This window comes from Antechinus flavipes, chromosome 1 (genome assembly GCF_016432865.1).
Source record: "Antechinus flavipes isolate AdamAnt ecotype Samford, QLD, Australia chromosome 1, AdamAnt_v2, whole genome shotgun sequence".
NCBI classification, from domain to species: domain Eukaryota; kingdom Metazoa; phylum Chordata; class Mammalia; order Dasyuromorphia; family Dasyuridae; genus Antechinus; species Antechinus flavipes.
Window position 1 is genome coordinate 593,320,976 of NC_067398.1, and position 27,757 is coordinate 593,348,732.

General features: G+C 33.3%; 1 protein-coding gene across 5 annotated transcripts in view; it reads left to right on the forward strand.

Moving 5' to 3' along the window:
• Positions 1-27,757, forward strand: part of OXR1 (oxidation resistance 1) — a 550,745-nt gene that overhangs the window by 251,820 nt on the left and 271,168 nt on the right. For all 5 annotated transcript variants that reach the window (XM_051970977.1, XM_051970973.1, XM_051970975.1 and 2 more), the window contains exon 3: positions 4,393-4,592. In XM_051970977.1, the coding sequence (XP_051826937.1) occupies positions 4,393-4,592 (200 nt within the window). The remainder of the gene's footprint in view (positions 1-4,392; positions 4,593-27,757) is intronic.

A 27,757-nucleotide genomic window follows, 5' to 3' on the forward strand; every position in this document is an offset into this window, starting at 1 on the left:
TTCTTCATTCTTCCCTTTCCTCCTATCTCAGAAGTTGAGAGGGCTTCCTATCTTGTCAAGGCAAACCCCTCTATCTTTTAATTCCTGAATTTGTTCTATCAATCATTTCCTTTCTCATTAAACATTAATTTTTTCCCCTTCTCTATTGTTTCCTCTCTTAGTCTACAAAGATTCCTATGTATTTCCTTTCTTTAAGGCAAAGAAAAAAACTTTCCTTTACAGTAATGCCCCCAATACTATTTTTCTACCTCTTTCTACCTTTCATTACCAAATTAAAAAAAAAAAATTGGTCCATTCTCATTATTTCCACTTCTTATATTATAGTATACATTCAGTACTTTATACTCTATTATTTCTTCTACTCATCGACTAAAACTGTTCTCTTAAAAGATATGAATAACCTGCTTACCACTTTCATGTCCTCCCTCCCTCAGTTTTTACCCTCTATCAACTCTTCTACATTTCCTACTGTTAACCACAATCTAGTTGATGCTCTATTCTTCTATGGCTTCCATTATTCCACATCCTTTAACCTTCTGAGTGCTCTGTTTCCTTTACCAGCTTTTTTTCCTTCATCTCATAAATATGGATATCCACTAAGATTGTATAAAAAGACTTTCCTAACCACTTCCCTAAGCTCCAGTCTTATTTATACAACTAAAAGTGATAGCAATAGCTAACATTTATACAGCTTTTGAAGGCTTGCACAGTGCTTTACATATATTAGCTTACTTGATCTATTTGTTAGACATCTTCACTTGAATATTTCATCATTATCTTCAACTGAATACATTCCAAATGAATTTCCTTCTCTCCTATAAAACATGACTTTTCTTTTAAGTATTGTATTTCTCTTGATTTCTGATTATCAAATCTTTATCAATCTTTCCCAAAAAGTTTTCTTTGACATTTTTCTCCCCCTCGTCTTCCACCTAAATTAGTTGCCAACTCTTTATCTGATCTCTCATACATCTGTGTTTATCTTGTCTATATAACAAGTTATTAATAAAGATTAGTTAATTGGGCTGAATTCATAGACAGCATACTTGACCACTGACATCTTATAGATGCATATCACTAGTCATAAAATGACTAGGCTTGAATATGAAAGGAAATGGGCAAAATCCATCTTGTAATTTAAAGGACTATCTATGGATAGACATCAATACCACTTTCATTTTGAAAAGTAGAAGCATAAAGTTACCAGTGGTAAGAAGAAACATTAATAGACTTCTTAAGAATTTAGGAAAAATGAATTCACTTTTGCCTACAAAATGATTAGACCCCTATGCATGGTACTTAATATGGTGCTCCAGGTGAAACAGAGGGTTTTGGTCTGGTCCTCAACAAGTAGCAATAGATGTTTGGAGGAGAAGGGAATCCTAGAGGAAATTCAGAAACAAAATAAAAACCTGATAGATAGGTATGATGATGCACACCAGCTACTGAGGAGCTGAGGTTAGTGGACTTCTTTGACTAGAAGTTCTGGTTTACAGTGGGATATATCAATTTTAATCTATACTATCTTACATCATTATGGTGAGCCCCTATGAGTAGGATGCCACCAAGTCATATAGGAAGAGATAAGGCAGCTTGGAAATGGACCATGTCAAAGCTTCCATGCTAATCAGTGAGGGAAATCAAGCCTGTGACTGATTTTTGTGCTTCTAGACTGGATGAAATGAGAAGACTGAGTCTAAAAAAGGGCAAGCTAGGTGACATAACTGAATGTTGTACCAAGCCTGGGTCAGAATAAACTTATCTTCCCGAGTTCAAATCTGGCCTCAAACACTTACTAGCTGTGTGGCCTTGGGCAAGATCCTGTTTACCTCAGTTTCCTCATCTGTAAAATGAGTGGGAAAAGTCCAGTATCTTTGTCAAGAAAACCCTAAATGAGGTCATAAAGACACAACTGAAACATCTGAATAATGATAGTCAAAAAACAAAAAAGATCCTAAAGCTTAAAAAAAAAAAAAACTATCCTGTCCAAACATAAAGAAAAATACAATCTTCATATAGCAGTCTATAGCTGAAGCAATTACAGGTTGGACAAGATTTGTTACAGAATGATAATCTGTGTTCTCTGTAAAAATAAAATGGATCTTCTGCTGGTAGTGGACCTGTCATTACAAAATCACTACTGAGACCACAGTCAGTCATCAAACCACAGACAATTTTGGCCAAATCTATCAATGTCTCATTAGAATCAACAGTTAGGTTTTGTTTGCTGTACTCTCTCTCCTGAAAAAATGACACTTCATTAATCTCTGCCATCAAGGGCACTTTGCAAATCCTCTTTTATTACTTTGCATTTCTGTGTCAGCCACAGGGAATTTGGCTCAATCTGGCAAGAAGAAGCATAAACAGGCTCTTAAAAAAAAAAAAAAAGATAATGAAAGAAAGAAAAAGAAAAGGTAAGAATAAAAGAAAAAGAAGAAAGAAAGAAAGAACAGAAGATGAAGAAAAAAGAAAAAGAAGAAGAAAGAAGAAAAAGAAGAAGAAAAAAGTGTGTGTTGAGGCTTTCAGTTCAAATCTGAAAACTTAAAGCAGGACTTTTGTAAATAGAAAGTAATGTAAATTGCATTCCTCTTCAACAGAAGGCTTCATTGCTACAATGCTTCCTTTTTGTATATCTTATATTAAAGATATATTTCCCTTAATTTTCAGTTGAAGTGGAAAATAAAGAAGACCTAAGATAAAATGCCACTTTAGATATTTCCTAGATGTCTGACCCTCAGCGTGTCACTTTATATATGTTTCAGTTTCTTCAATAATAAAATGGGGATAATAATGTTACTAAAACTTGTGAAAATTAAATGAGATAATATTTGAAAGCACTTAGTACAAGTACATAACAAACAATACATGTTTAATAGATTTTTTCTTTCTTCTTTTTATTCCTAATCCATAATTCCTAATCTCCATGTCTCACAGTGAAGAACAATGAATCAGAATAATTTGGAGGAAATATTCACTGGAAGAGAGTGAAAATGTAGTTGATCCGTTTCTTTTTGCCCTTAGGACCAGCATTCTGCTTATTCTGGGGGAGGTTTGGGCTCAAACATCAAATAGTGATGGAATAATGTTATAATTATTATCTTTAGTACTTCTCCCTATTGATGAGTGAGTCTCCTGTGGAATAAACTTTAGCTATTTTTTTCATTACTTTGATTTATCTTAGCACTTATCTTTTCAAACATTTCAGAGGTAGTAGTTTCTTGAGCTATTTATTCTAAGTGGTCACATAGGTTGCTGTTTTTTTCACTACCAGATTAAGGAAGTTTGTATCTCAGGCTAAGAGGTTGGAATATTCAGTAATTCTCTGTGAAGAGTTTATTGGAACACTACGTGTCATACTGGAGAATGGGCCAGTCTTGACATCAGAAAGTCATAGGGTTATGGACCCAAACCTGTAAGAGTCTTCAGACCTCAGATTAGTTAGAGGCTAACTATCTCACCCTTCTTTATTTTACAATGAGACAATTTAGATCCAGGTAGGGTAAGTGTCAATTAGACTTAATTGGGAAGTGTTGTGGTATGATAGAGGCTTATCCTTGGATTCAGAATATATTCTTTAGTCCCTGTGCCCAAAATCACGTAGATAGTAACCTTCCAGAGATGGGAATTTAAACCCTGAGTTCTAGTCCCACCTCTAACCTATAGTAATTATGCAACCATTGGCTGGTAACTCACCACCTCAATGCTCCTAGACCACTTTCTAATATTTACTTGTGGCATGGGAATTGCTGATAAATATTAGTAGAAAAAAAGTTTCAGGGAATTCATAATCCCAATAAGTAATCCTTCCTTCCACCCCTCCCAACCCCTTAATGACTTAATTATTTACAGCCTTTATCTTTTTAAAATATGAGAAAAATGCAGCCAAGGTGACATAACTTACTTAGACAAGCAGTGACACTCTCCAGATATTAAATGTCTTATTTTATTTACTGACACCTGAGTTGAAGTTACCTTATTTTCAGAGAACGTATTAATGCTTCACTAAAAAGAACCTTTGTCATCAGAATAAAATGTAACAAAACAGGTCAGTGACTTTATCTAATATCACAACTTAAAATGCTTTGAGAAAAATACAAGATTTCCCTTCTAATATATTTTCTTTGTATTGTAAATTCATTCTTTTAACTATTTCCTCCTAAGAGTAGAAAGCTAAGTATTTTCTTAATATCTTTCTCTCTCTCTTTTAAAGTATTTAATGTGAGGGTATAAGGAAAAGAGTTCTTATTTCTGGAAAAATCCCATTAGGTTTACAAAACTGAAAAGATCTTTAAGTATAAGACAATGTATTATTTATTCCATTTTCTCCTTTCTTGAGAAATAGGTATATTTTTAAAATAAAAAATCATAGCATATTATATTCTTCACTTGTAGGTTGAAGAAAAAATCCCAATCTGTGGATATTACGGCACCAGGATTTAACCCTCTGGGAGGAGCAGCAAAACCAGCAGCACAGACCAGTAAGGTGCCATCTGTTGCCAAGACACCAACCATTGTGGAAGAGGAGAACAACACAGACAATGCCCAAAAGCGTAATCCACGGAGAAGTGAACTCAAGAGATTCTATACAATTGGTGAGCACAATACATTCTTCATGCAAAGAGCCTGTGTACAAATGGTATTCTTAATTTACTCTTGCCTCAGTTATAAAAAATATGGGTTTTTATATCTTCATGATGGTTCAGCTGGAAGAGTTCCTATATTTAAAGTTCATAGCTATGTGGGAGGAAAAAATACTGAGACACCTTTAGCTAAGTTTTCTAGCTTTTAAGCTTATTGATGCTATTTCCATTTCAGTCCTGCTTTGGTAGGTACTTTTTCTTTTTTTAAAATTTTGTCCTTTACATTTTCTCTCCAGTCTCACAGAACTCTGATTCTATTCTGTCTGTTTATTAAGTTAAATATTGCTGTCAGTCTATAACTAGAAAAAGTTACATGGAAACTACAAACTTATTGTGCTCTGAGGTGGAGTCCTTAAATTCTGGGTCTGTTTTCCTATAACTTCATTTCAGAAGACTGAATCATAAGATTGTAAGGGGGAAATCATACATTGTTTTGGGCAATGAAAACAATTGTCAAGCATTTTTTCTCCAAACGTATTAGATGTAGAATTTAAACACTGAGAAAATGGGACCGGTAAAGGAAAACATAATTAGGACTTTTCTTTCTACTGCAGAATTACCAGGAATTAATATAAATAAATTTCTGGGTCTATTTGAGGTACTTATATTAATTTAACCTTTGCATAAGAAGCCTTGGTCCTCTTCTATTTTTAAAGCTAGTCCTAGAATCAATTTCAGAAATAGTATTCATATTTCCACTTTAGTTAACCTCTGTTTTATATAACAAAGATGCAGAAAATTATGAAATCGATAACTGGATGCACACATTTATGTTGTATAATCTCAACTGGGCCTTTATTGTAATCCTTTTACACCTGCCTTGTTGATTTCTCTTCACTGAGATTTATTCCACCATTTTCTCCTCCTTCATTCCTGCCTCAGGAGAAGAGGTGACCTTTTTCCTTGACAAAGTAATTCTCTCTACATTTACAAGTGATCCCATTCCACTTCTTCTTCCTCAGCATATTGCTGGTTCAATTATACCCATTCTCTCCCTAATCTTCAATCTCTCTCTATCTACTGACTTCTTTCTTACTGTCTACAAACATGCCCATGTTTTCCCCAGTCATGAAAAACTTCATCCATCCCCACTATCTTCCTATATCTCTCCTCCCTTTTGTGGCTAGACTCCTTGGAACTGTTTTCTCCAGACTTGTAACCTCATCATCCAATAGAAATTTCTCTCTCCAAAGTTATCAGTGTTCTATTCATTATAAAATTTAATGGCCTTTTCCCAAATGTCATCTTTCTTTACCATTGTAGGCTTTGATATTGCTCTTCTCTTTGATACTCTCTGCTATCTACGATGTTGTTGTTTAACATCATCTCTCCTGGCTAATGATAGTGTCATCCCAGTCATACCCCACTAACTGTGGATATTTGGCAAGGTTCTATCCTGAACCCTCTTTCTTCCCTCTATATCATTTAATTTGGTGATCCTATCAGCCCCCAAGGATTCTACTATAATATCTTTGAGAATTTACATGTGTTTGTCCAATGCCAAACTCTCTCCTGAATTTGAATCTCTAATCTCCAACTACCTACTGGACATCTAGAACATAAGATGTTTTATAAATATCTTAACATCTTCAAAATTAAACTCATTATCTTCCACCCCAAACCTTCCCCCTTTTCTAATTTTTCTATTACTGTCCACTATACCACCATCTTTACAGTTACTCAGAATCACATCCTAGATATCATCTTCTACTCCCTATCTCTCATCCTACCATTTCCAAATAGTTGCTCAGTATTTTCATTTTCACTTTAGTAACCTCTCTCTCTTTTGAGTTTTCTCCCCTTATCTGACTCTGACACGATCACCTTGGTCTAAATTTTCATCTCTTCACACCTGGGCTTTTGTACTAGTTTGTGGTTGATTTCTTCTCCTCAAGTCTCACCTCATCCAATCCATCCTCCACTCAGCTATTAAACAGGTTTTCTTAAAGTACAAATCTGTCCATGTCACCTCCCTATTCAACCAATTCTAGTAGTTCCCTATTACCTCCAGAATCAAACATAAAATTCTCTGTTTAGGTTTTGAAATTCTTCATAACTTTGTCCTTAAGAAAGTTTCACTCTTTAAGCACTATTCCTCCTACTGTATTCTGCAATCCAGTGCCATTAAGCTCTTTTCTGCTTCTTGAAGACAACACTAGCTCCTGAATCCTGGCCTTTCCATTAGCTGTCTCTTATTCCTGAAATTCTTTCTTTCTTTTTCTTCCCTTTTTGGTTGCCTTAGGTTTCTTCAGATCTTAGCTAAAGTATTATCTTCTTTTTAGATGAAGCCTATTCAACTCGTTTCTCCAGTGCCTAGTCTCTGAAATATCTCTCACTCTGTACATATCCTATTTGCATAGAGTTCTTTGCATTCTGCTCCCTCTTCCCCTTTTAGACTGTGAGCTCCTTGAGATCAATGACTATTTTTTGCCTTTCATTGTATCTTTAGTACTTAGCATAATACCTGGTATATAGCAGGTAGTTAATAAATGCTAATTAACTGGGTGCAATCTTATCATACTTTAAATGTGATGGATCATGATATTTCTGAAGTGGTGCTTCCTCCATGGATTAAGGTCAAAACCCTTTTATGCTTTCTTACCCCAAGAAATCTCAGTAAAACACAGCAGAGCAGAGCACACCATAATATAACAACATAGCACTTTTATCCCTTCCTGTTCCAGTGATAACAGAATAGTTCAGGCCTTACCACCTTCCAAGAATAGCTCCTAAATACCTTTTCCATCTTGAGTTATCCTTCCTTGTGTTTAGCTTTTACTTTTTTTGCCTGGTAATCTAGTCTTCCTAGCATACTGTTATGATAAAAACTATTGCTGTGCTGTTTGTAAAGTTACATTAGGCTTCTTTATACTATACTATACTATGTTACTATATTACACTATATTAGATTTAATATATTGTTATTTTATATTATATTATGTTATATATGATATATACATATAGATAATATATAAATATATTTATTACTTAAAGAAAATAATTCAGACTACTCATTGGAAAGTCAAATACTGAAATTAAAGCTTAATGAAAATGGCCCCATAATGAAAAGACAAAACTCATTAGAAAAAACCTTGATGCTGGGAACGACTGAGGACAAAAGAAAAAGGGAAAAGCAGAGAATAAGATGGATGGATACTGTTATGAAAGGCCATGGACAAGAATTGCACAGGATAGGTAGGTGCAAGATACACTAATGAAATACCCATGAATCCATTAAAGAATTCAAATACAAGTTTGGGGAATTTCTGACATTTAGCATGTAATTTTTTTTAAAGAAAAAATGCTGCAGACAAATTCTGATCTGCTTTATAAAAAGAAATCTACCACTTCCTCTAAACTATAGATTAATTAATTTGCTAGACAGTCCCCTAAAAAACTATGACTTCTTTTCTTTTCAATATATTGCAAGACTATATCTCTCAATCTAATAGCTTTCAAAAGAAGCAAGCAGTTTTAGATATAACCACTCCATTATTGATCACTGTTATACTATTTTATCTCACTGAAAAAACTGTTAAGAACAATTTAAGACTTTTCACAGCCTTCATCAATCTCTGTTGAACCTTTGACTCTATAGACAGATGGCCTACAGATCAAACTGAATAATATCAATATAGATCTCAGCTTATTAATGTCTCTTTAAAGTCTTTGTCATAATACTGCTGCCAAAATCAAAATGGTCAGGAACCAGCTTTTGACAGATAAAATTCCAGTTCTAAATGGCATAAAATAAAGCTGTGTTTTAACTTTTCTATTTAACTTCTCTTCAAGTAACCTGGTACCACTACTAGATAGACTGAATCTAAGCTTCTCAGCTCTAGTTAAAAGAAAGATAAATATTCTTCTCTGTGTCAATAAAATGATTCTATAAGAATATCAGAAAAATTAGTACTCATGAACTGAAGCTAGGGAAAAATGCAAAGGATAATGAACAAAATAAAGAATTTTCCAACTTATATTGAAAGTGAAAGATGCTCAAAAAAGAGATTGGATTATTTCTTGGAATGGGTGAGAAAATGATGAAAGATGACAAAGAGAAAGGGCTGGTACTTAGCTCTTATTTCACTTTTTTTCAGCTTCTGAAACAGTCTTTAGACAGCACAGAACAGCAAAAATGACCAGTATCAACATTCAAGAGAAGGAAATAGTAAAACAGCTTCTAACTGACTGAAATGAGGTTATCTCCAAAGGTCCAAAGGAAACATATCCCTTTTTAAAAAGGATAGATATGTATATGAATGTTGAACCACTATTAGTAATCACTGAAAAATTTTGAAAAATAAGAGTATGCCATAAGATTGGATTCAGGGCAAATGCTATCCCACTTTTCATAAAGGGAAAGAAAGAATCTGAAAATTTAGGTAAGTGAACTTGATTTCAACTGCTGACAAAATTATAAAATGTGTAATTGAAGGAATCACTAATTTATATACCAAAAGAAATAGTGATCACAAGAGCCATCACCATTGCTTTATCAACAATATTTGCCAGACTCAGCTCCTTCCCTTCCCTTCCCTTTTTCTCCTCTCCTCTCCTTTTTGTTTGTTCCTTCCTTCCTTCCTTCTTTCTTTCTTTTTCTTTCTTTCTTTCTTTTTCTTTCTTTCTTTCTTTCTTTCTTTCTTTCTTTCCTTCTTTCTTCTTTCTTTCTTTCTTTCTTTCTTTCTTTCTTTCTTTCTTTCTTTCTTTCTTTCTTTCTTTCTTTCTTTCTTTCTTTCTTTCTTTCTTTCCTCAAAGAATCAACCCACTAGTGGATCATACTATTAATGTAGTTTACATAGATATTAACAAAGTAGCTGACAAAATAAATCATGTCATTCTTGGAGGAAACCTGGAGACATGTGGGCTAATAGTATTATTAGATAGATTCTAAAATAGCTGAAATGCAGGAGCCACTGCTCTTTTGTGGCAGAAGGTTTACATAACTCATTGAAACCATGAGCTTTAACATACTGGGTTACCCAAGATGGACCTACTATCTTTGTCAGGAAAACCTGATAGACTGTACTGAAATGACAAAAGATGTGATATTGAGAGATGTATCCCTCAAGTTGGAAGGTATCAAAAAACTTTACTGGATAAGAGTGGAGATCAACTACAAGTAGCTCCTGAAAGAAAAAATAAAGCAGCTGAACCAGAGCCTATAGTAAGGTCAGCTGCAGGTATCTGTGGTAACTAAAGGAAAGTTCAATGCTGTAAAAATAAATACTTCATAGCAATTTAAGATCTATGAAATCAAGGTATATTCAATTGTGATCAAAAAGGAAATGGAAAAATTAATCACAATATATTGGATATTAGTGAACTTAAATGGAGAGGAATGAATGAATTTAATTCAGGTGATCATTACTGTGATATGTACTACTGTGGGTAATCTCTTAGAAGAAATGGGGTAGCCATCATGGTCAATAAAATGATTACAAAATCAGTACTAGGATATAATTTCCAAAAATGACAGAAATATATCTGTTCAAATCCAAGGCAAACTGTTCAGCAATACAAGAATATAAGCCAAAGAGGCCAAAATTGATTAATTCTATGAAAATTTACAACATCCTCTAGAAATAACATCAAAAGAAGATATTAAATTCATCATTTGGCTAAATTTTGAAGAAACAAAGAAAGTAGAGACCAAAATGCCAATATTTGGTTGCTTGAAAGAAAGTAAGAGGGTTAAAAAAAATCTACTTCTGATTCATTGACCATATTAAACCCTTTGTGTGGATCACAACAAAATGTAGCAAGTACTCAAAAAGATGGAAGTCTTTGAAGTCTCTTGTCTTTGAGCAACCAATATACAGGTTAAGGAAGCAATTGTTAGGTCCAAATATGGAAACAATTGATTTAAGGTTGGGAAAAGAGTACAACAAAGCTGTATACAAAGGGTCAAGTATAGAGTATTGTAATGACCGCGTATTTAAAATCAGCCTGAGTCAGGAATTCAGGTTAAGGGGAAAATCTTCAATCTTTATTGAAGTGAAGAGGTGAAAAAAGATTGTGATAGCAATATGGGCAGCTGCGACAGAAAGCAAACTAGCAGAGAGAGACCTGAGCGGAAAAGCCTTAGCAATGGCAATGCGAGCAGTCTCTCCTTCCCCTTCCTTTTCCACTCCCCTGCCTCCACCCACCAAAATCGTCATTTCCTATACAACATATCAGGACTTGCACAAAGAGTGGGCGGGGGCCATTCTTTCTCCAAGCTTATATATTAATAGAGTATGGTCCAATTACTATTTAGCTTCATGTTCTTGGGATCTCAGCCCATCAACTTGAGCCTCAGCCCATTACATAGTATGGTGGATAGAGCACCAGCACTGAAATTAGGAAGACCTGTGTTCAAATCTGGCCTGAGACACTAACTCTTACTAGCCATGAGACCCTGGGCAGATCACTTAACCCTAATTGCCTCACACACAAAAAAAAGACAGAATAAGGCTGATAATCTCACTTTTTAATTTAATTTATATGCATGTTTATCATATGAAATACCTGGCTAAATGAATCAAAAGCCCAAATAAAGTTTGCTGGGAGAAATGTCAACACTCACAGATATATAGACTATACCATTCTGATGGCAGAAAGCAAAGAAGAATTAAGAAGTCTTTTGATGAGGATAAAAAGAGGAGAGTGTAAAAATTGTCTTGAATCTTAACATTAAAAAGAAGAAACTCTTAAGATTTTGACAACTAGATTCATTATTTCCTAGCAAACAGTGGGAGAAGAAATGGAAGCAGTGTGAGATGTTATATTCTTGGGCTCAAAGATCACTGCACATGGCAAGTGCAACCCTGAAATGAAAAGACATTTGTTACTTGGAAGAAAAGCTATGGCAAATCTGGACAGTACACTAAAAAGCAGACATCACTTTGCCAACACAGGTCAAAATTAAAGCTATGGTTTTTCCAGTAGTCATGTATGGCTGTGAGAGTGGGACTATAAAGAAAACTGAGCACCACAGAATCATTACTTTTAAATTGTGGTGCCAAAGAAGACTTGTGAGAGTCCCTTGGATAGAAAAAAATCAAATCAACCAATACTTAAAGGCAATCTATATGAAAGTCAGATACTGAAGATGAAGCTTAAATAATTTGGTCACATAATAATAAGACAGAACTTACTGGAAAAGACCTTAATTTGGGGAAGATTGAAGGCAAAAGCCAAGAAAGGTATGGCACAAGACGAGATGCATATTGTCATAGAAGCAAGGAATATGAACTTGGTCATATTTCAGGAGATAGTGAAGGATAAAAGAGCCTGTTATGCTATGGTCCACAAGGTCATGAAGAGTCTGAAGGGACTGAACAATTTAACAACAGCAGCAAAAGAATATCCCTTAATGATCTTAGGTCTAGCATCTAAAGCATGTGGACTCTTCTATAATTAAAAAAAATAACCACAGAATCTTGGCATTTCACACAATCAGAAATCTATATATTGACTTTGAGTACTTGAATACTAGCCTGAAACTTAAGGTTCAAGAGAGTTTGCTGAATGTTAGTTTTTTCTCTACTAGTGTCTCCAGGTTCTATCCTTCAGTTAAGTTAGATCATCAGAAAGTAAAGTGCTTAGACCAATATCATCTTTATTCTCTGGAGAAATGTCTTGGCTGAGTTAGGGTTTCAGTACTTTTTGGCAAAAACATTGCCCGTTTTGTTATCTATGATATAAGAACTCACATGATACATTTTTCCTAGACTTCTGTGTGAGAAAGAAAGGTTTTTCTTTCCGGATGAACTTGTAAGCTTCTTTTTTATCTCACAGTGGAAATTATGTAACTGAATGTGTTTTCCTTTTTGTCTTATCCTCCAAGAGACTCAGAGCTAAATTCAGTGTTCAGCCACAATAACTAACTCATCCCAATGTCTGTTAACATCTGTGTCGCTGCTGTTTTTAACTGGTCATTGTTTTTATTTTCAATTGTCTTGTTTTATTTGTGTTTACCTGTAAGCTACCTCAGATAATTTTTTTAAGTGGATGGATATACAATACTTTTTTCTTGAAATGTTAAAAAAATTAACATGTAAATAGGAGGAAAATAAAATATTTTACAAAAGGTAGATAGAATATAAATCCTAAATAGATAGTTATGCAAGTGCTTAAATTTTTTTGTTTTTGTTTTTTCACCTGGCTATAGTCCCTATGATATGATGTGATGAAATAAGATATTAAAGACATGTTACATATCTCTATAGATGCTGCCATGTTTTATGTCTCTATAGATGTTATAAAAATACTTATTTACAAACACAGGACACGTATATGGTGAAATGGATAGAGCATTGATCATGGAGCATTGAGCCTAAGTTCAAATCCAGCCTCAAATAGTTAACAAAAACTTAACTTAACAAATCCAGTTAGGAAGGTCACTTAACTTCTTTAGTATTCTTACCTGTAAAATAAGTATCAATAGCACCTACCTCTTAGAGTTGATATGAGGATCAAATGAGATACTAATGATAAAGCACTTAGCATAGTTCTTGATACATAGTAAGTAAAATATGTTTATTGTTATTATTATTATTATTATATCCCTCAGTTGTTTACAGATGTATCTACTAATCATTTTATAAGTCAAAATCTAGGTTCCTCTCTATCCAGTGTCTTCATTCACATGGTTCTGTGAACAAATTTTCTCTAGTTGTTAATTGCTGATTAGAAAGCTACAAATAAAAGGATTTATTTCATAGTCACCACTGGAAATTTATAATTCATTTAGGATAGAGTATTACAAATATCTATAGATGAAGTTGTTGCCATTCCACATTTCATAAGATTATATAATTTTATATTTGGAAAGGACATTAGAGGTTTTTTGTTTAAATCTTTCTGTTTTATATTTTAGAGAACCAGAGCCAAGAGATTTTGTGTTACATATATACATATATATATAATATAGATAGTATGTTGCAGTCTTTCAGAGATTAATAAAAATGTGTTGACAAAGTCATATGAATTCTATTATTTATAATTTCATAGGAAAAATTTAATCTGAATGCCATTTGAACATTTGAACTGGGTATCTGGGCATCCTTTCTATTTCTCAGTAAATTCCTCACTTGATAGCTAGGTGTTTCATTGAATAGCATATTGGACCTGCAGTTAGCATAGACCTGAGTTTAAACATAGCACTGGCTGTGGTATTTAATCCCACATATAAATCCCACAGATGTAAATCAATTAATCTGTGTTAGCCTCAGTCCCTTAAATGGGACTTATCCCTTAAATGCAACAAATAGTAGCTTCTATCACCCAGGATTGTTGTGAAGATTAAATGTGATATTTGTAAAGAACTTTGTATAACATTAAAGTGCTATATAAACCTTAGCTATTATTTTAATTGCTAATTTTATATTAAGCTAATTATAAATAAATACATTTGGCATTTTGTAAATTGTTGGCTTAATTTAGAACTGGGCTTAAAAATAATTTCATATTAATTGGGAAAATATCATGAGTCCTATCCTATTTATTGTCACCAAATCATTTCCTATAAATTCTATGGTTGTTGTTTTTTGGGTATCATATAAAATGAATTTCTATCATGGTGCTGACTCCATTCTTTATACTTATCTCCCCTCAACTCCATAGTTACCTCTGCCCTCTGATTTGAGTACTAAATTTCTTCCATAGCCTTTTTTTTATAGAGGGTCCCCTTCACTGTAAAAATTCTTCCTTTCATTCCTCTTTTATGTGAATTATCTCCATTTTTTCCTCTACCTTCCCCCCTGACTTAGTGAATTTCTTTATTTTCATTTTTTTAGATTATCTCAACATAAAGGACTTGTATCTCTGTACTCTGTCTACCTAGATTTCGTCTAACTGCCATAATAGTGATAAAGTTCTTATAAGCTACATATGTCATTATTTGCAAACAGGAATGCAAAAAGTTTATTTTTAAGTCTCTTATGGTTTATCTGTCATGTTTGCCTTTTTGTGTTTTTTTTCTTGAGTTTCATATTTGAATGTCAGATTTTCTATTCAGCTCTGGTCCTTTCATCAGGAATTCTTGAAAGTTTTCCATTTCATTAAACATCCATTTTTTTTTCCCTCAAAAGTTTATACTCAGTTTTCTTGAAAAGTTTATTCTTAGTTCTAATCCTAGTTCCATTGCCTTTCAGAATAATATGTTTTAAACTTTTTGCTTCTTTAATAAGGAAGCTGCTAAGTTATGTGTGATACTAATTAACTTTATGACTTTTGGATGTTTTCTTTTTGGCTTCTTTTAGAATTTTCTTTTTGATCTCGGAGTACTGGGATTTGGCTACAATATTCCTGCAAGTTTTTATTTTGTGTTCTCTTTCAGGTGGTTATCAATGAATTCTTTAAATTTATATTTTGCTCTCTGGTTTTCAAATATTGGGGCAGTTTTTCTTCGTAATTTATTGAAATATTATCTCTAAATATGATATCTTTCTCTGATCATAGATTTCAAGTAAATAAGTTGTTTTTCTGATGTGATTGTTCATGGGGTTTTTTTTCCACTCTTTTTTACTATTTTATGATTTCTTGATATCTCATCGAGCCACTATCTTCCCCTTGATAAATTGTAGTTTGTTTTTTTTTTAATTTCTTTTCTATTTGGCTAGTTTTGCTTTTTAAAGGGTTCTTTTCTTCAATGAGGTCTTGTACCTCTTTTACCATTTGATTAATTCTAGTTTTTAAGGTGTTATTTTCTTCAGTATTTTTTTGTATTTCTTTATGAAGTTATTAATACTATTTTCATAATTTTTTGCATTTTTCTCATTTCTTTTCCCAATTTTTCTTCTATCACTTTTATTTGATTTTTTAAATCATATTTTACTTTTTAAAAAGTTTTTCTAGGAATTGTTTTTTAACTTGTGTCCAATCTGCAATTTTCTTTGAAGCTTTCTTTGCTTGTAGATAGTTTTTGTTATCTTCTTCTGAGTTAGTGTCTTGAGCTTACCCCATACCATAATAGCTTTATACTTTAAGATTCTTTTCTTTCTTTCTTCTTTTGTTTTTTATCTTCTTTCTTTCTTTCATTCTTTCACTGTTTCTTCATTTTTTAGCCTATTTCTTGATTTCAACTTTATGTTAAAGTTGGGATTTTCTAACCTAAGGTAGGAAAGGGAATCACTGTCCCAATCTTCAAGTTTGTTTGTTTGTTTGTTTTTATCTGATATTTTCAAAACTAGTTCTGGGTTGTCTGTATGTGTTTCTAAGATGGCATGATCCTAGAAGTGATCATACTTCTCTGGTTTGCTCTCTGCTCCTTAATCAGATTGGGGCTTTCTTCCCTTGCAATCATGAGCATTCCTTTCTACCATGAAGCTAAAGACCTGGCATTGATTGTTGAGAAAGGAATTTGACAAACATCAGCTGGTCCTGCAACCAGTATCAGCACAGTAGTCCCTTGTAATTTTTTTCTGACTGTTTATTCAGTCCTCTTCCTATCACTGGATCTGAGAGCTCCCAAAATTGCTGCTGCTGTTGCTGCCATCTCTAAGGTCCATAACTGATGTTGCCATCATGCTTCTCTCCCAGTCAGCCACTATACCAGTGTCCTCCTTTTAACTTCCTAAGTTGTCTTTGACTGAAAAAAAAATGTTTCACTCCTACCTTTTGTTAGTTCTGCCAGTCCAGAATTCAACATGACATGCTATTTTAAGGTTATTTGAAATGGAATATTGGGAAAATTCAGCCTATGCTTCCTCTACTTCACCATCTTGTCTCTGGTTCTCTATTTAGTTTTTACTATGAGCCAGAATACCAATTTCTGAGCTTACATAGACTAGATTTAGTTTTTTTTAGGGTTGACCTCACAAAGTTGCTATTTCTTTTACTTCTTATGTCCCCATCCGGAATATGCTCTGGGAAAAAAAAAAATCTCTGAATAAAAGAGTCTCTCAAATCTCAAACAAACATTTAAAATAATAATACATATTTTATATGCAGAATAGCTTTTATTTTATCTCACAAAAAATGCAGAAACATTGAAGTACCTACAATAACTCATAAACAATGTAGTAAAACTCAAATCACTTACAGTAGTCCATAAGCAATCAATACAATTTTTTTTCTTTTCAGTGAGGCCTGTGTTTTGGATTTTTCTCAGAAAGAAAATTAATTTGGTGATGCTAATGAAGCAATGTTTCAACATTCTGATGAATTCGACTTTCTACAGGGATGCATGTAGTCACCTAGACTCATAAACACTATCAAATGATTTGGATTCCTTTTAGAAAAAAGCGCCCAACATTAGTGAATCCCATTTTTTACCAACCATCTAAGTATGGAGCCTTATTATACTTCCTTGAAACTTTGGACAGTTTCTGATAGAAAATGTGTGGGCCTGTAGGCAAGAAATCAAACTTTCCACTGGACTCATATTACCTAAATAAGTCATAGTAAGACTATAGTGCAAATGTACGGGTTCCTTTGTTTCTATATTGTGGCTTTCTTGCCATTTTTCCAAGTGTGATCCACCTGTGCAGCACATAACAGATAGAATACTGACCTTGGAGTCAGGGATGCTTGACTTTATATCCTTTCTCAGATACTCTAGGCAAATCACTTAACCCCTCTTAGTATCTTCATCTATAAAATGAGATGATAATAGCACTTTTGCCACAAAAGTGGTTCTGAAATCAAATGAGCTAATATATGTGAAATACTTTGACAATTTTAAACCACTAATTATTTGCTGTTGTTTTATTATATTTCTCCTCTTCTTTATTATTATTATTATTATTATCTTCATTCTTCTAGAAACTTATAGAAATTCTACCCTTGGTGTTCTTTTTCTCTCAACAGAAGGCTAAATTTAAAGAGTGTTAGACCTGGAATTGCTATAAAGATATCTTCTGAGACCTAATGATGATCAGTAAATTCCCCTTCTGTGATAGAAATTGGATTGTAGAATTTTCTAGAATTCTATTAGAAAAACATATTTGAATATTTTCCCAGAAGCTGAGCTTTAGATACTGTGCCTACTCAGAACATGAGGTTTCCTTCTTCATAGATATGAAAAGTCCTTTTGCCTTGCCATGTGCAATGATTGATACTCCACCAGTTGTCACTATACCTTCACTTTCATTGCTTCTGTTTCTTTGGCTCGAGACAACCGTATCAGGAGACAGATATTCATTCCATGGCTTCTACAAATTTGAGAATAGTGAATTAGGGTCCAAGAGCTCTCCTCTAAAATTACATGGATGTAACAGCAAATACAATTCCTGTATTTTTCTGCCCTAAGGAAGCCATCAACATCTTATTGATATATATATATATAGATATATAGATATAGATAGATAGATTATTGAAATAAGTGGCAGAAAGCCAGGAAGTCTTTTGACTTTAAATCCAACACTTTCAATTGGGCCACCCTGTCATAATACATTCCTTATTCATTTGTTCTCAGGGCCTACATTCACTGAGCCAGTCTGAATTTTTAGAATCTACTGAAAACCTAAAACATTCATCTGGGACCTATTTGTAGGGATTACTGTATATAGTTCATTTATTAAAAGTTTTTGTCTTTTTTTGTTGAATTGCTGGTTCACCATGTTGCTTGAAAGCATTAGTCTGGTCAGATATATGTAAAAACAATTTTTAACATTCATTTTTAAAACTTTAAGGTCCAGATTCTTTTTCATCCTCCTTCTCTGTTCCCCGCTCAGTGAGACTGCAAACAATTCAGTACAATTTATATATGTGAAGTCATGCAAAACATTTCCTTTATAGTCATGTGGGAAAAGAAACATATAGCAGAACTCTTTCCACTGACTGTATTAGTGCTTTGAACTAATCAATGTCTTTGGAACAATTCTAGCACTGTGGATGAAGAACAAAAATTTGTCCAACTTTCCTTTTCAGTTACTTGGAATTAGAATGGAATATCTTTAAATCCACCAACTGTTTGTTGTTATAATACCAGCTCCTACAGAAAGCCCCTAAAGGATTTTTCCAGAGGTTATATAATGACTCATTCTCAATCACCTTCCCCAAAATAAATGTACCTTTTGAGTACATTTCAGTTCCTGCAATTGATTTGAGCATTGTGGAAAAGCCCGGGAGCCCCCTTGTGGCTAAAATGAAGCATTGATATTCTGATTGCTTCTAACAAGGGCAGAGGTTGTCTCTTCCCCTTAACTTTCACTTCATAATCAAAGGACCAAAAAGGAATAAGAATGATCTAAATGTGAGGGTAATAGTAGAGAGAAGAAAGAGCACTAGAGAATGGAACTAGCCTCTCTGGAATTTCTCCATATAATTCTTTCCTCTAGATTACAAACTGCTATTCTTAGATTCAAATAGTCTTACCAAGTGACTTATTTTCTGATATGTGTGAAACCGAAGCCTGGGTTATTGATTTCTCCTCCTCTTTGTCCTCTCCTTACTCATTTCTCTTGGGTGAAGGGAATAATACATTTTTCCAACTTCTATCCTGTCTAGTTATTTTTTCAAAAAAAATTCAGTAAGTATATATCATTTCAAAGACATTTATGTTAAGATTTGGATATGCAAAGTTTAAAAACAAACAAAAAAAGGGGGGAGAAAGGAGAGGAAAGTCTTTGATCTTAACAGGAATCAGGGGGGGATCTCTCAAGTCAAGTCTAGTCAACAAGCATTTATTAAGTGCGTAGTAAATGCCAAACACTGTGTGAAGTATTGGGAATATCTCTTTATTTTTACTTGTAATCCCCATCTTCGAGGAGTTTATATTCTAAAGAGGGAAGATTATTTTTTAGAAGTAGAAAAAGGAGTTTGGAAATGAAGGGAATGAGATGAGGCTTTGGGAACAAAATTCAAATAGTCAAGAGTGTAGATTGATAAATGGTCAAAGGATATGAACAGACAATTTTCAGATGAAGAAATTGAAACAGCTTGTCTTGATTCTATGTCCAGTGCTCTATCTGCTGTGCCACCTAGTTGCTTTTTCTAGGTAGTCCTAGAGGAAGTGATGGAAAGAAGGGAAGGAAGGAAGGAAGGAAGGAAGAAAAGAAGGAAGGAAGGAAGGAAGGAAGGAAGGAAGGAAGGAAGGAAGGAAGGAAGGAAGGAAGGAAGGAAGGAAGGAAGGAAGGAAGGAAGGAAGGAAGGAAGGAAGGAAGGAAGAACTCTTTGTCCTGATGCTTTAACTAAAGCCAATGCATTTTTCCAACTGATGTGGCTAATTATGATCTATAGGTCTATCTCCATTTCTTTATCTATAAACCTAAATTTACAATCTATAATATTTTTTTATTAAAACCTCCCACTATTTGGCCAATGTCTATGAGGCTTGGTAATCTTTAATACTGTGAGCTTGTGTTCATTCTGCTTTAAGATATTTAAAAGACTGAATTTTTCTCTCTATCCAAATCTCATATCATCTTTTGAGATTCCCACAAATTTCTTTTTGCAGGGCACTATTCCCCTTTCATTTACTGTCAGAGATGAGTTGATGGACAGGTTCTGTACCCAATGCATCAGAATTTTTTAAGTTTCAGCAATCATCATAAATTGTCCAATCCACTACCCAAAAAAGAAACCTCATCTAATTTATCCAAGAATTAGAGGGTAAAACCACTACCTCCTGAGGCAACATATTCCATTCTGGAAAGATCTGATTATTAAGATGGAGTTTCATTCAATGTGGAACTTTGTAACTTCTACTCATCTTCTCCAGGTCTTGCCCCTGAGGCCAAAAAGAACAAAGCTAACTCTTCTTGTACATGAGAGACTTTGAGGTACTTGAACATGGCTACCTTTGAAATCTTTAAAATTAGATTGCATTCTACTTGAAATAATTATTTGGTATCCTCAATAGGAATGGGGAATTTAGATAATTAGTATCTATATTGATTTCATGAAAAGCTTGATTGCTCCTGTGGTTTTAGAATAAGTTTCACTTGAAAATACATTGTAGTGCCAAGAGTACTGAAATTGGGGCTTGTCTTTGGTCAGGCAACTTATTCTCAACTTCACTCTCTGTATCTATAAAATGGAAACAAGGAAACCCTTAATATGTATCTCATAGGGAAATTTTGAGGACCAAATTTATTCCTTTAGTAAATATTAATGAACTTCAACTAATTGCTTTGTGCCAAAATACTAAACATTTTCACATTCATGAATATATTTTAAAAATATGAAGGAACCAACAATTTTGAGAAGAGGAATTGCAAAATAATAATAAGCAGAACAAATAAAGAGAACCCCAAGAAAGATATGACTATAAGCATTGTAAATGAAAAAAAAATTTAAAAGATCTGGAATTTTGATTAATAGCAATAGGAGCAGTAGTTTTTTTTTTTTTAATGAAGTACTTTATATGTACTTCATAAAGTACTTTTATGAAGTATTTTATATGTATATCTCATTTGATACTGACAAGAATCCTAGAAAATGTCCATTATTATTCCCATTTTACAGATATATAAAACAAGACTTAAAGAAGCAAATCATCCTTAATTGAAATGTCCTAACTCAATATCAGAGAACTTTTGATGATATTCGGACAGGATGCCTATTTTTAGAGATATAGAAGACTACAGAAATGAACTTTCATATATATGCCAGTGAATGGAGGCACCATTTATGTTAGTTTTTCTTGTTTTTCTTTGTCACAGGGGAGGCTTTGATGTGGGGATGGGATTCAAGGGATAAAGACTGTAGTATAAAAAGCAAAATACCTAATAAAAGTTATTAAATATATGATTGAAAATACTTCTCAAGAGATAGTTGTGGAAACATTTTTTTCTGTTAAAAAGATAAATACTAGAAATATCATATATATATCCAAGTATTATCCTTTTCCTAGCTATGAAGTTTACATCTCCTTATTTAAACTATATCATGTTTAGTTATTTACAAATTTTTATTTTCCCCATATGAATCTTGGGCTCTATCATGGTGCAGCAGGTAGATTGTCAGGCATAGAATGTGGGAGACCTAAATTAAAATCGGACCTCAGCTGCTTACTAATTATGTGACCCTGGACAAGTCATTTAACTGTGTTTACTTCAATTTCCTCATCTGTAAAATGAGTTGGGGAGGAGGAAATGACAAATGACTCCAATATCTTTGCCAAGAAAACCCCTTATGGGGTCATGAAGAATCAACTATGATTGAACAAACAGTATCTTAATCTGCTTAACATTCAAGAACCTTATAGATTAGGATAAAGGTCAGGGAAATTCTCAATAGTTGGCAGAATTAAAAATGAAAAGAACTAACTTGGAAAATCTAAAAAAGAAGTAAGAAAAACTTCAAGTTAACTATTACAATGGACAATACACCTGACTCTTGAAGATGTCATCTTATAATTCATCTCCTCATTTTGAAGGATGACTTTTAAACTATAAAAATAGAAAAGAACAACTCTAAATGAAAATATTAAAGCAGTGGGTTGGGGTGAGGAGGGAGAGGAAAAAAACTAATCCTGCTCAAGGCAAGATGTTTTGTAGCATAAACTAGGTCACTGCTGAACCAGACCCTTCGTCCTCAGTTAGAAAACTCTTCATGTAAAAGCAATGAGACTAAGCAATTGAATCAACACAACTGCTTACTTATATAGGTTTTGTGTTTATAAGGATAGAAGCTAAAATAGAAAGCCACATTGCAGGCTTACATCAAATTACATTTTTGAAAAATATTACTCAGTTTAGAGATTAAATTAATTCTGATTGAGGCAGCCAAATTGATGACATTGTATTTCCTAGATCATAAGAATGGCCCTGAAGTTTAAGAAATTTCTCTAAGAAAAAAATCATTATATGTCCATCTCTAGGCCTTTTATGAAATCTGGAATACTCTAAGGGGAGTCAGGAATTTCTGAAAAGGCTATGTATGATTATGCAATGGAAAGAAGATATATTGAGTTGAGGATGTAAATTTCATATATACAAATGTAGAAGAAATATTTTTTAAAGAAGTAAGGGTTGATTTTATTGACTAATTTGTCCCATTTTCTTTCTGGTCTCTTTTTAGAATTTGAAGAATAAGAAGCTTTGGAGTTTCTCTTATTTTCATTTTTAGGGTGAGATATATAAATATATAGAGACATTGCCTGGTTTCCAAAGAGAATACTAGACTGAGATAAATTATATATATATATATGTGTGTGTGTGTGTGTGTGTGTGTGTGTGTGTATGTTATTAAATATACATATATGTATACATATGTTTTATTATATACATATGTATATATGTATATATACATATATTTATAAATTTATTTCAATTGAATATTTTCTTTGGAAACTAGACAATGGCAATTTAAGAAGGAAAAAGCATAGATTTAACCAATCAGGCTTGATATTAATAAAGACCTGATAAAATAAGATTTGCTTAGCAATGAGTGACAATCTTCAAAATATAGATTCAGAGAGGAAAATATGATTGTTTTTCTTTTCACTCCTTTTTAATAACATTTCCAAAGTAGGCAGGTTTGGCACAGTAATTTAATTGGGGCAGCACTATACTGGCTTAGAAGGTTGGCCTTGCCCTGATCTCATTTTTTGATTGTTCTCTGTCAGAAGTAATCAAGAAAGAATCAAGATGCATAGCTTAAGCCCAGCCATGATGAACAGATTATGAAATTACTATCGTGAAGAGATTTCACTGGCCATTTGTCTTAGTAGTACTGCATTTAGTTTGAGCTTTAAATTGAGTTTAAAATTACAAATTTTAAAATGCTATATAAATACAAATTATATTATTATCCCGTGAAATCTATGGATAACATATTTAAATGATTAAAATAAAACATAGAGGGGAAAAAAACTATACTGAAATAAGTTATACAGCTATATAACTGAACGTATGATTATAATAAATATAAAATATACATATATAATATTAAAAAGTAAGTACATGGCCCCAGGTTAAGAACACTTGATTTGGAAGAAAGCTAAAAACAAACAAAAAATAATTGAGGTACTTTTTAAAAAGTGAAATCTTTAAAAACTGCTGAATGGCCCATTCCAAGGCTATATTGATAACATCTTTTTAACTGAGATGCAAATATTCAAACTATGAGGCATCAGTCAGTTTGATGGAAACATCATTTGTGGAGGAAAATACCAGATTATTGAGGAAAACTACTGTTTTAAGCTTTTACCAGTAAGATTAGTGGCAAACCTGATAGTGCAAAAATGTTGGAGAATGCTTGAATTTCTTAAATACTTTTCATTTTTCAAGAAAATTGTGTTTCTATAGAGGTACTGACATTCTCTGTGCATTGGAATATACAGCTATTGCTGAGACTGTGTTTACTTCACTTCACTCTTCTTTCTTAGCTAATGAGCCATGTTTCTGGTCCAGTGGTTTATAATCTTCCATAAAATTATGATTGCTTCCACAGCATGTAGGGAAAGGATGTTATTTAGAGAATGGGTAAGCAGAGGGATCAGATGTAATTCTATCATAAAGTGGGAAGGGTAACAGTCTGTGTTCCCTCTGACATAGGTTATGATGCAATGCTTAATAATGTTGGAAAAAATAAAATTATAGAGGAAATGGGTTTCAATCATCATTTGGATAAAAGCTACTTTATAGTTTACAGATGCTATGTGTAGTTAAGCTTTATTAATTTGGTCCCCACTAAATCAGGATTGGTGATAATCTAGAAAATCTAGAAAAATAGCTGAGCAGAAGCTTCTCTATGTTTGCAAGATCCATGTATGAACAGATGATTAGTCAAATAAATTAGATGGTCAAACAAGGCTGCAAAAATAGAAAAGATTCAATCCACCTGAGAGAATAAACTTTTTGAACATCTAAAAAGATCTACCTTTATGTCAAATACCAGCTATAAATTAGTCTTTTCCAGTACACTAAAGAACTGTGCTTGAAATTATCTGCTTACAAGTCCTCAATATATTAAAAGTAACCAAAATGCAATTATTTTAAAAAGTTCTGTAATGTATAATTTTCAGTAATCTAGATTTAGTGCTTTCTGATATCTAGGTCATTTGTATTATTGAAGTTTAACATCAAATCAAAAAGTTTCACTAGCCATACCACCCCTACGTGTTGTTATTATAATTAGCCCTCATATATACTTTCCTTTGCTTCACTATTATGAGAAGAATACTGGATTTTGTGATAGAGAACTTGGATTTATCTCTTGGAAATGCCATATATTGTCTGTATTTCATTGGAAAAGTCATTTCGTTAGGTTGCATGACTTTTCTTGACCTGTTTCCACATCTTTAAAAGGAGCATGAGGGCCTAACAATCTTTTTTTATTTTTTATTTTTATTTTATGAAATTTCATAGGGTTATGACTTAGAGTTAGAAGGAATCTTGGAGGTCTTTTACAATCCTTTCGTTTTTGTATATTGGAAAAAGGAGATGACTAGCCAAAGGGCACAAAATAGTGAAGAACATATATAAGATTTGAACCTAGGATCACTAAATCCAAATCTTTCTACTATACTATATTAATACTGAGTGCAAAATAATAAGAATGTGGGAGAGGATTCTCTCATGGAAATAGCAAAGTAGATAAGGAAATTTTTGGCTCTCCAAATTTTTTCCACAGGAAAATACAGAACATAGTCTCAAAGAGAATATAGAGCTGCAGAAATAAACAAAAGTCAGGCTAAAAATCAGTTGTTCTCCTAAGACAACCTAAGAAGATCCCAGGAAACACTTTAAACTCTGGGGACAGAGGTTCAGCCTGGTGAAGTACAAATACCTCCAGGCCAACTTTGCAGAATCAACATACTACTATCCTTGGTGCTGGTGTTGGGAGACAGCCTCAGGCCTAGAAACTTTCATCTCTTAGAGAGCATAGAGATCTTACTGCAGAGTAGCAGATTAAGGAATGTTCCACTATTTAGAGACATCAAGCACAACTGTGCTGACTAGATGCTCCTGGGCTGGGGCTGCCATTGTTGGGGAGCGTATCCATATAGTTAGGGAGTGCAATAATAGAGGTATGGGGATCCTGCTATCTGTGGGCACTTACAGGAAAGCAAAGTCCCTGGTTTCAGTTCCAGGAAAAACAGGAGAGCTATAGTCTACAGCCATCAGAGGGACTACAGGAAGTAAGATCACAGTGTGACCCGGAGTTGTGGCCATGGTCTAAGAATGATAGTAAGAGCTCAAGGTTGATTCCCAACATCAGAAAATAACATTTAAAAGGATCTGAGGTTTGAGCCATATTCCCCATCTCTTAGGACTAGAACTTGTATACATTAATAGCTGCTAAAAATTTTAAATGAAGAGAACTATGGAGACTGAATGAAGTTTGAAGCGTACTATTTCCCCTTTTTTTTTTTTTTTTTTTTTGGTTTGCTTTAGCTTTCTCATGGCTTTTATTTTTTGTTCTGATGTTTCTTTCACAATATGACTAATATAGAAATATGTTTAAAATGATTACATGTGTATAACATATTAAAATTTCTTGTTTTGCAGAGGGGGGAGGTTACGAAAAGAAGGAGAAAAAGTTTGAAACTCAAAATCTTATGAAAATGAATGTTGAAAAATAAAATGCTATTTTAAAAAATAAATTAAATTTAAAAATGCAAATTATTTTTAGTATTTATTTGCGTTTTTTGCATTTAATTAATTTTTTTGAATAGACTTGAGATGAACTAAGTATGATGGGGTCATCCTAAAAAAGAATAAAACTGCATAGTGATTTTTAAAAAGGAACAACTCTCTCATATAAATGAAACAAAAAAGGAAAAATTGATATAGAAGTTAGTAAAGGGGAAAGAGTGAATGCTGAAATCTTACTCTCATCAGGAATGGGTTAAAAAGGGAACAACACAGAGAGGGGGAGGGGGGCTATAAACATTTTCCAAACTCAGAAAAAAATAAGAGCACAAAGGGATGGGTGGAGGGAGGGAATAAGAAAGGGATTCTTGCAGAGGTGAGTAGGTTAAGGACTCGGAAGATAAGAAAGAAGTATAAAAGTAAAATAGAGGAGGGAGATGGGATAGGGTGAGAAGGATAGTGAGGAAAATAGGAAGGAGGAAATAGACAACAAATTTTAACTTGGAATGTGAATTGGATGAATTCACCCATAAAATGGAAATGAATAGTAAATTAAATTTTTTGAATTCAACAATATGCTGCTTTCAGGAAATGTTATAAAAATGTGAGATACCCACAAACAAAATAAAGATCAGGAGTAGAATTTATTATGTAAAAAAAGCAGGAATAGTAATCATGATATCAGACAAAGTTAAAACTAAAATAGATGTAATCAAGAGAAAAATAAGGAAATTACATTATATGTCAGTCATATTAATCACTATTGTTTTAGACTTTAAATTAATTAGACATATTTTTGGAATATTGTATGGGGTAGAAAATGATAAACTAGTGGATTGAGAAAACTATGGAAAGACTTGGACTTATGAAGAAAGATGCTATCCATAGGTTCAAAAGACAACTGGAAATAAACATAGTACAATATTTCATATACCTACATGTAAGACTCTACGTGTGTGTGTGTGTGTGTATGTGTGTATGATTATGGTAGCAAAGTTGCATAAATAAAAATATATTTATTATAAAATAAATGTGTAGTATTTATTATGTCGACTTTCATGGAATGGAAATTTATTGTTTTATATTTTGAAACCTCTCATGTTCTTCTTGTGTACAAAACTTGTGAAACATTGCTGAGAGGTCAATAAATGAGTGTCCTTTTCTTTACCATCACCAAATTCTGTTAAACTCACTTTTTGATCATATAAATTATATAAATTCAATGAGAGCAATGATGGAGTCTTATCCAAAGTTTATATTTCTCCTAGCCTACTTTTGAATTCTGTCCATAGCAGTCACTTAATAAAGATTTAATGAATTCTTGTTGGTTTCACTGCAAACCATTAATGTGGAAACACTTCAATCCAAGTTTATAAATATTTATTGAATGCCTACTATGTGCTAGACATTGTGCTAAGCCTTCCCTGCTAAAAATCAGTAGCTCACCTGTAACTTGGAGTTTCAGAGGCCCTAAGTGATGCAGCCAAGAGTTATGGTGTTGTTAGAGAAAAGACAGGTCTTCCTGCCTGCAAGGCCTTTCCCACCTCTAAATGAATGAAAAGTTTACATGTAAACTTCCTAAGTGATAAAATTCAGTGTTACTCTTTTGCAATCTGAATGACAAGGAAAGAGTGTTCAGATGAGCTTTGA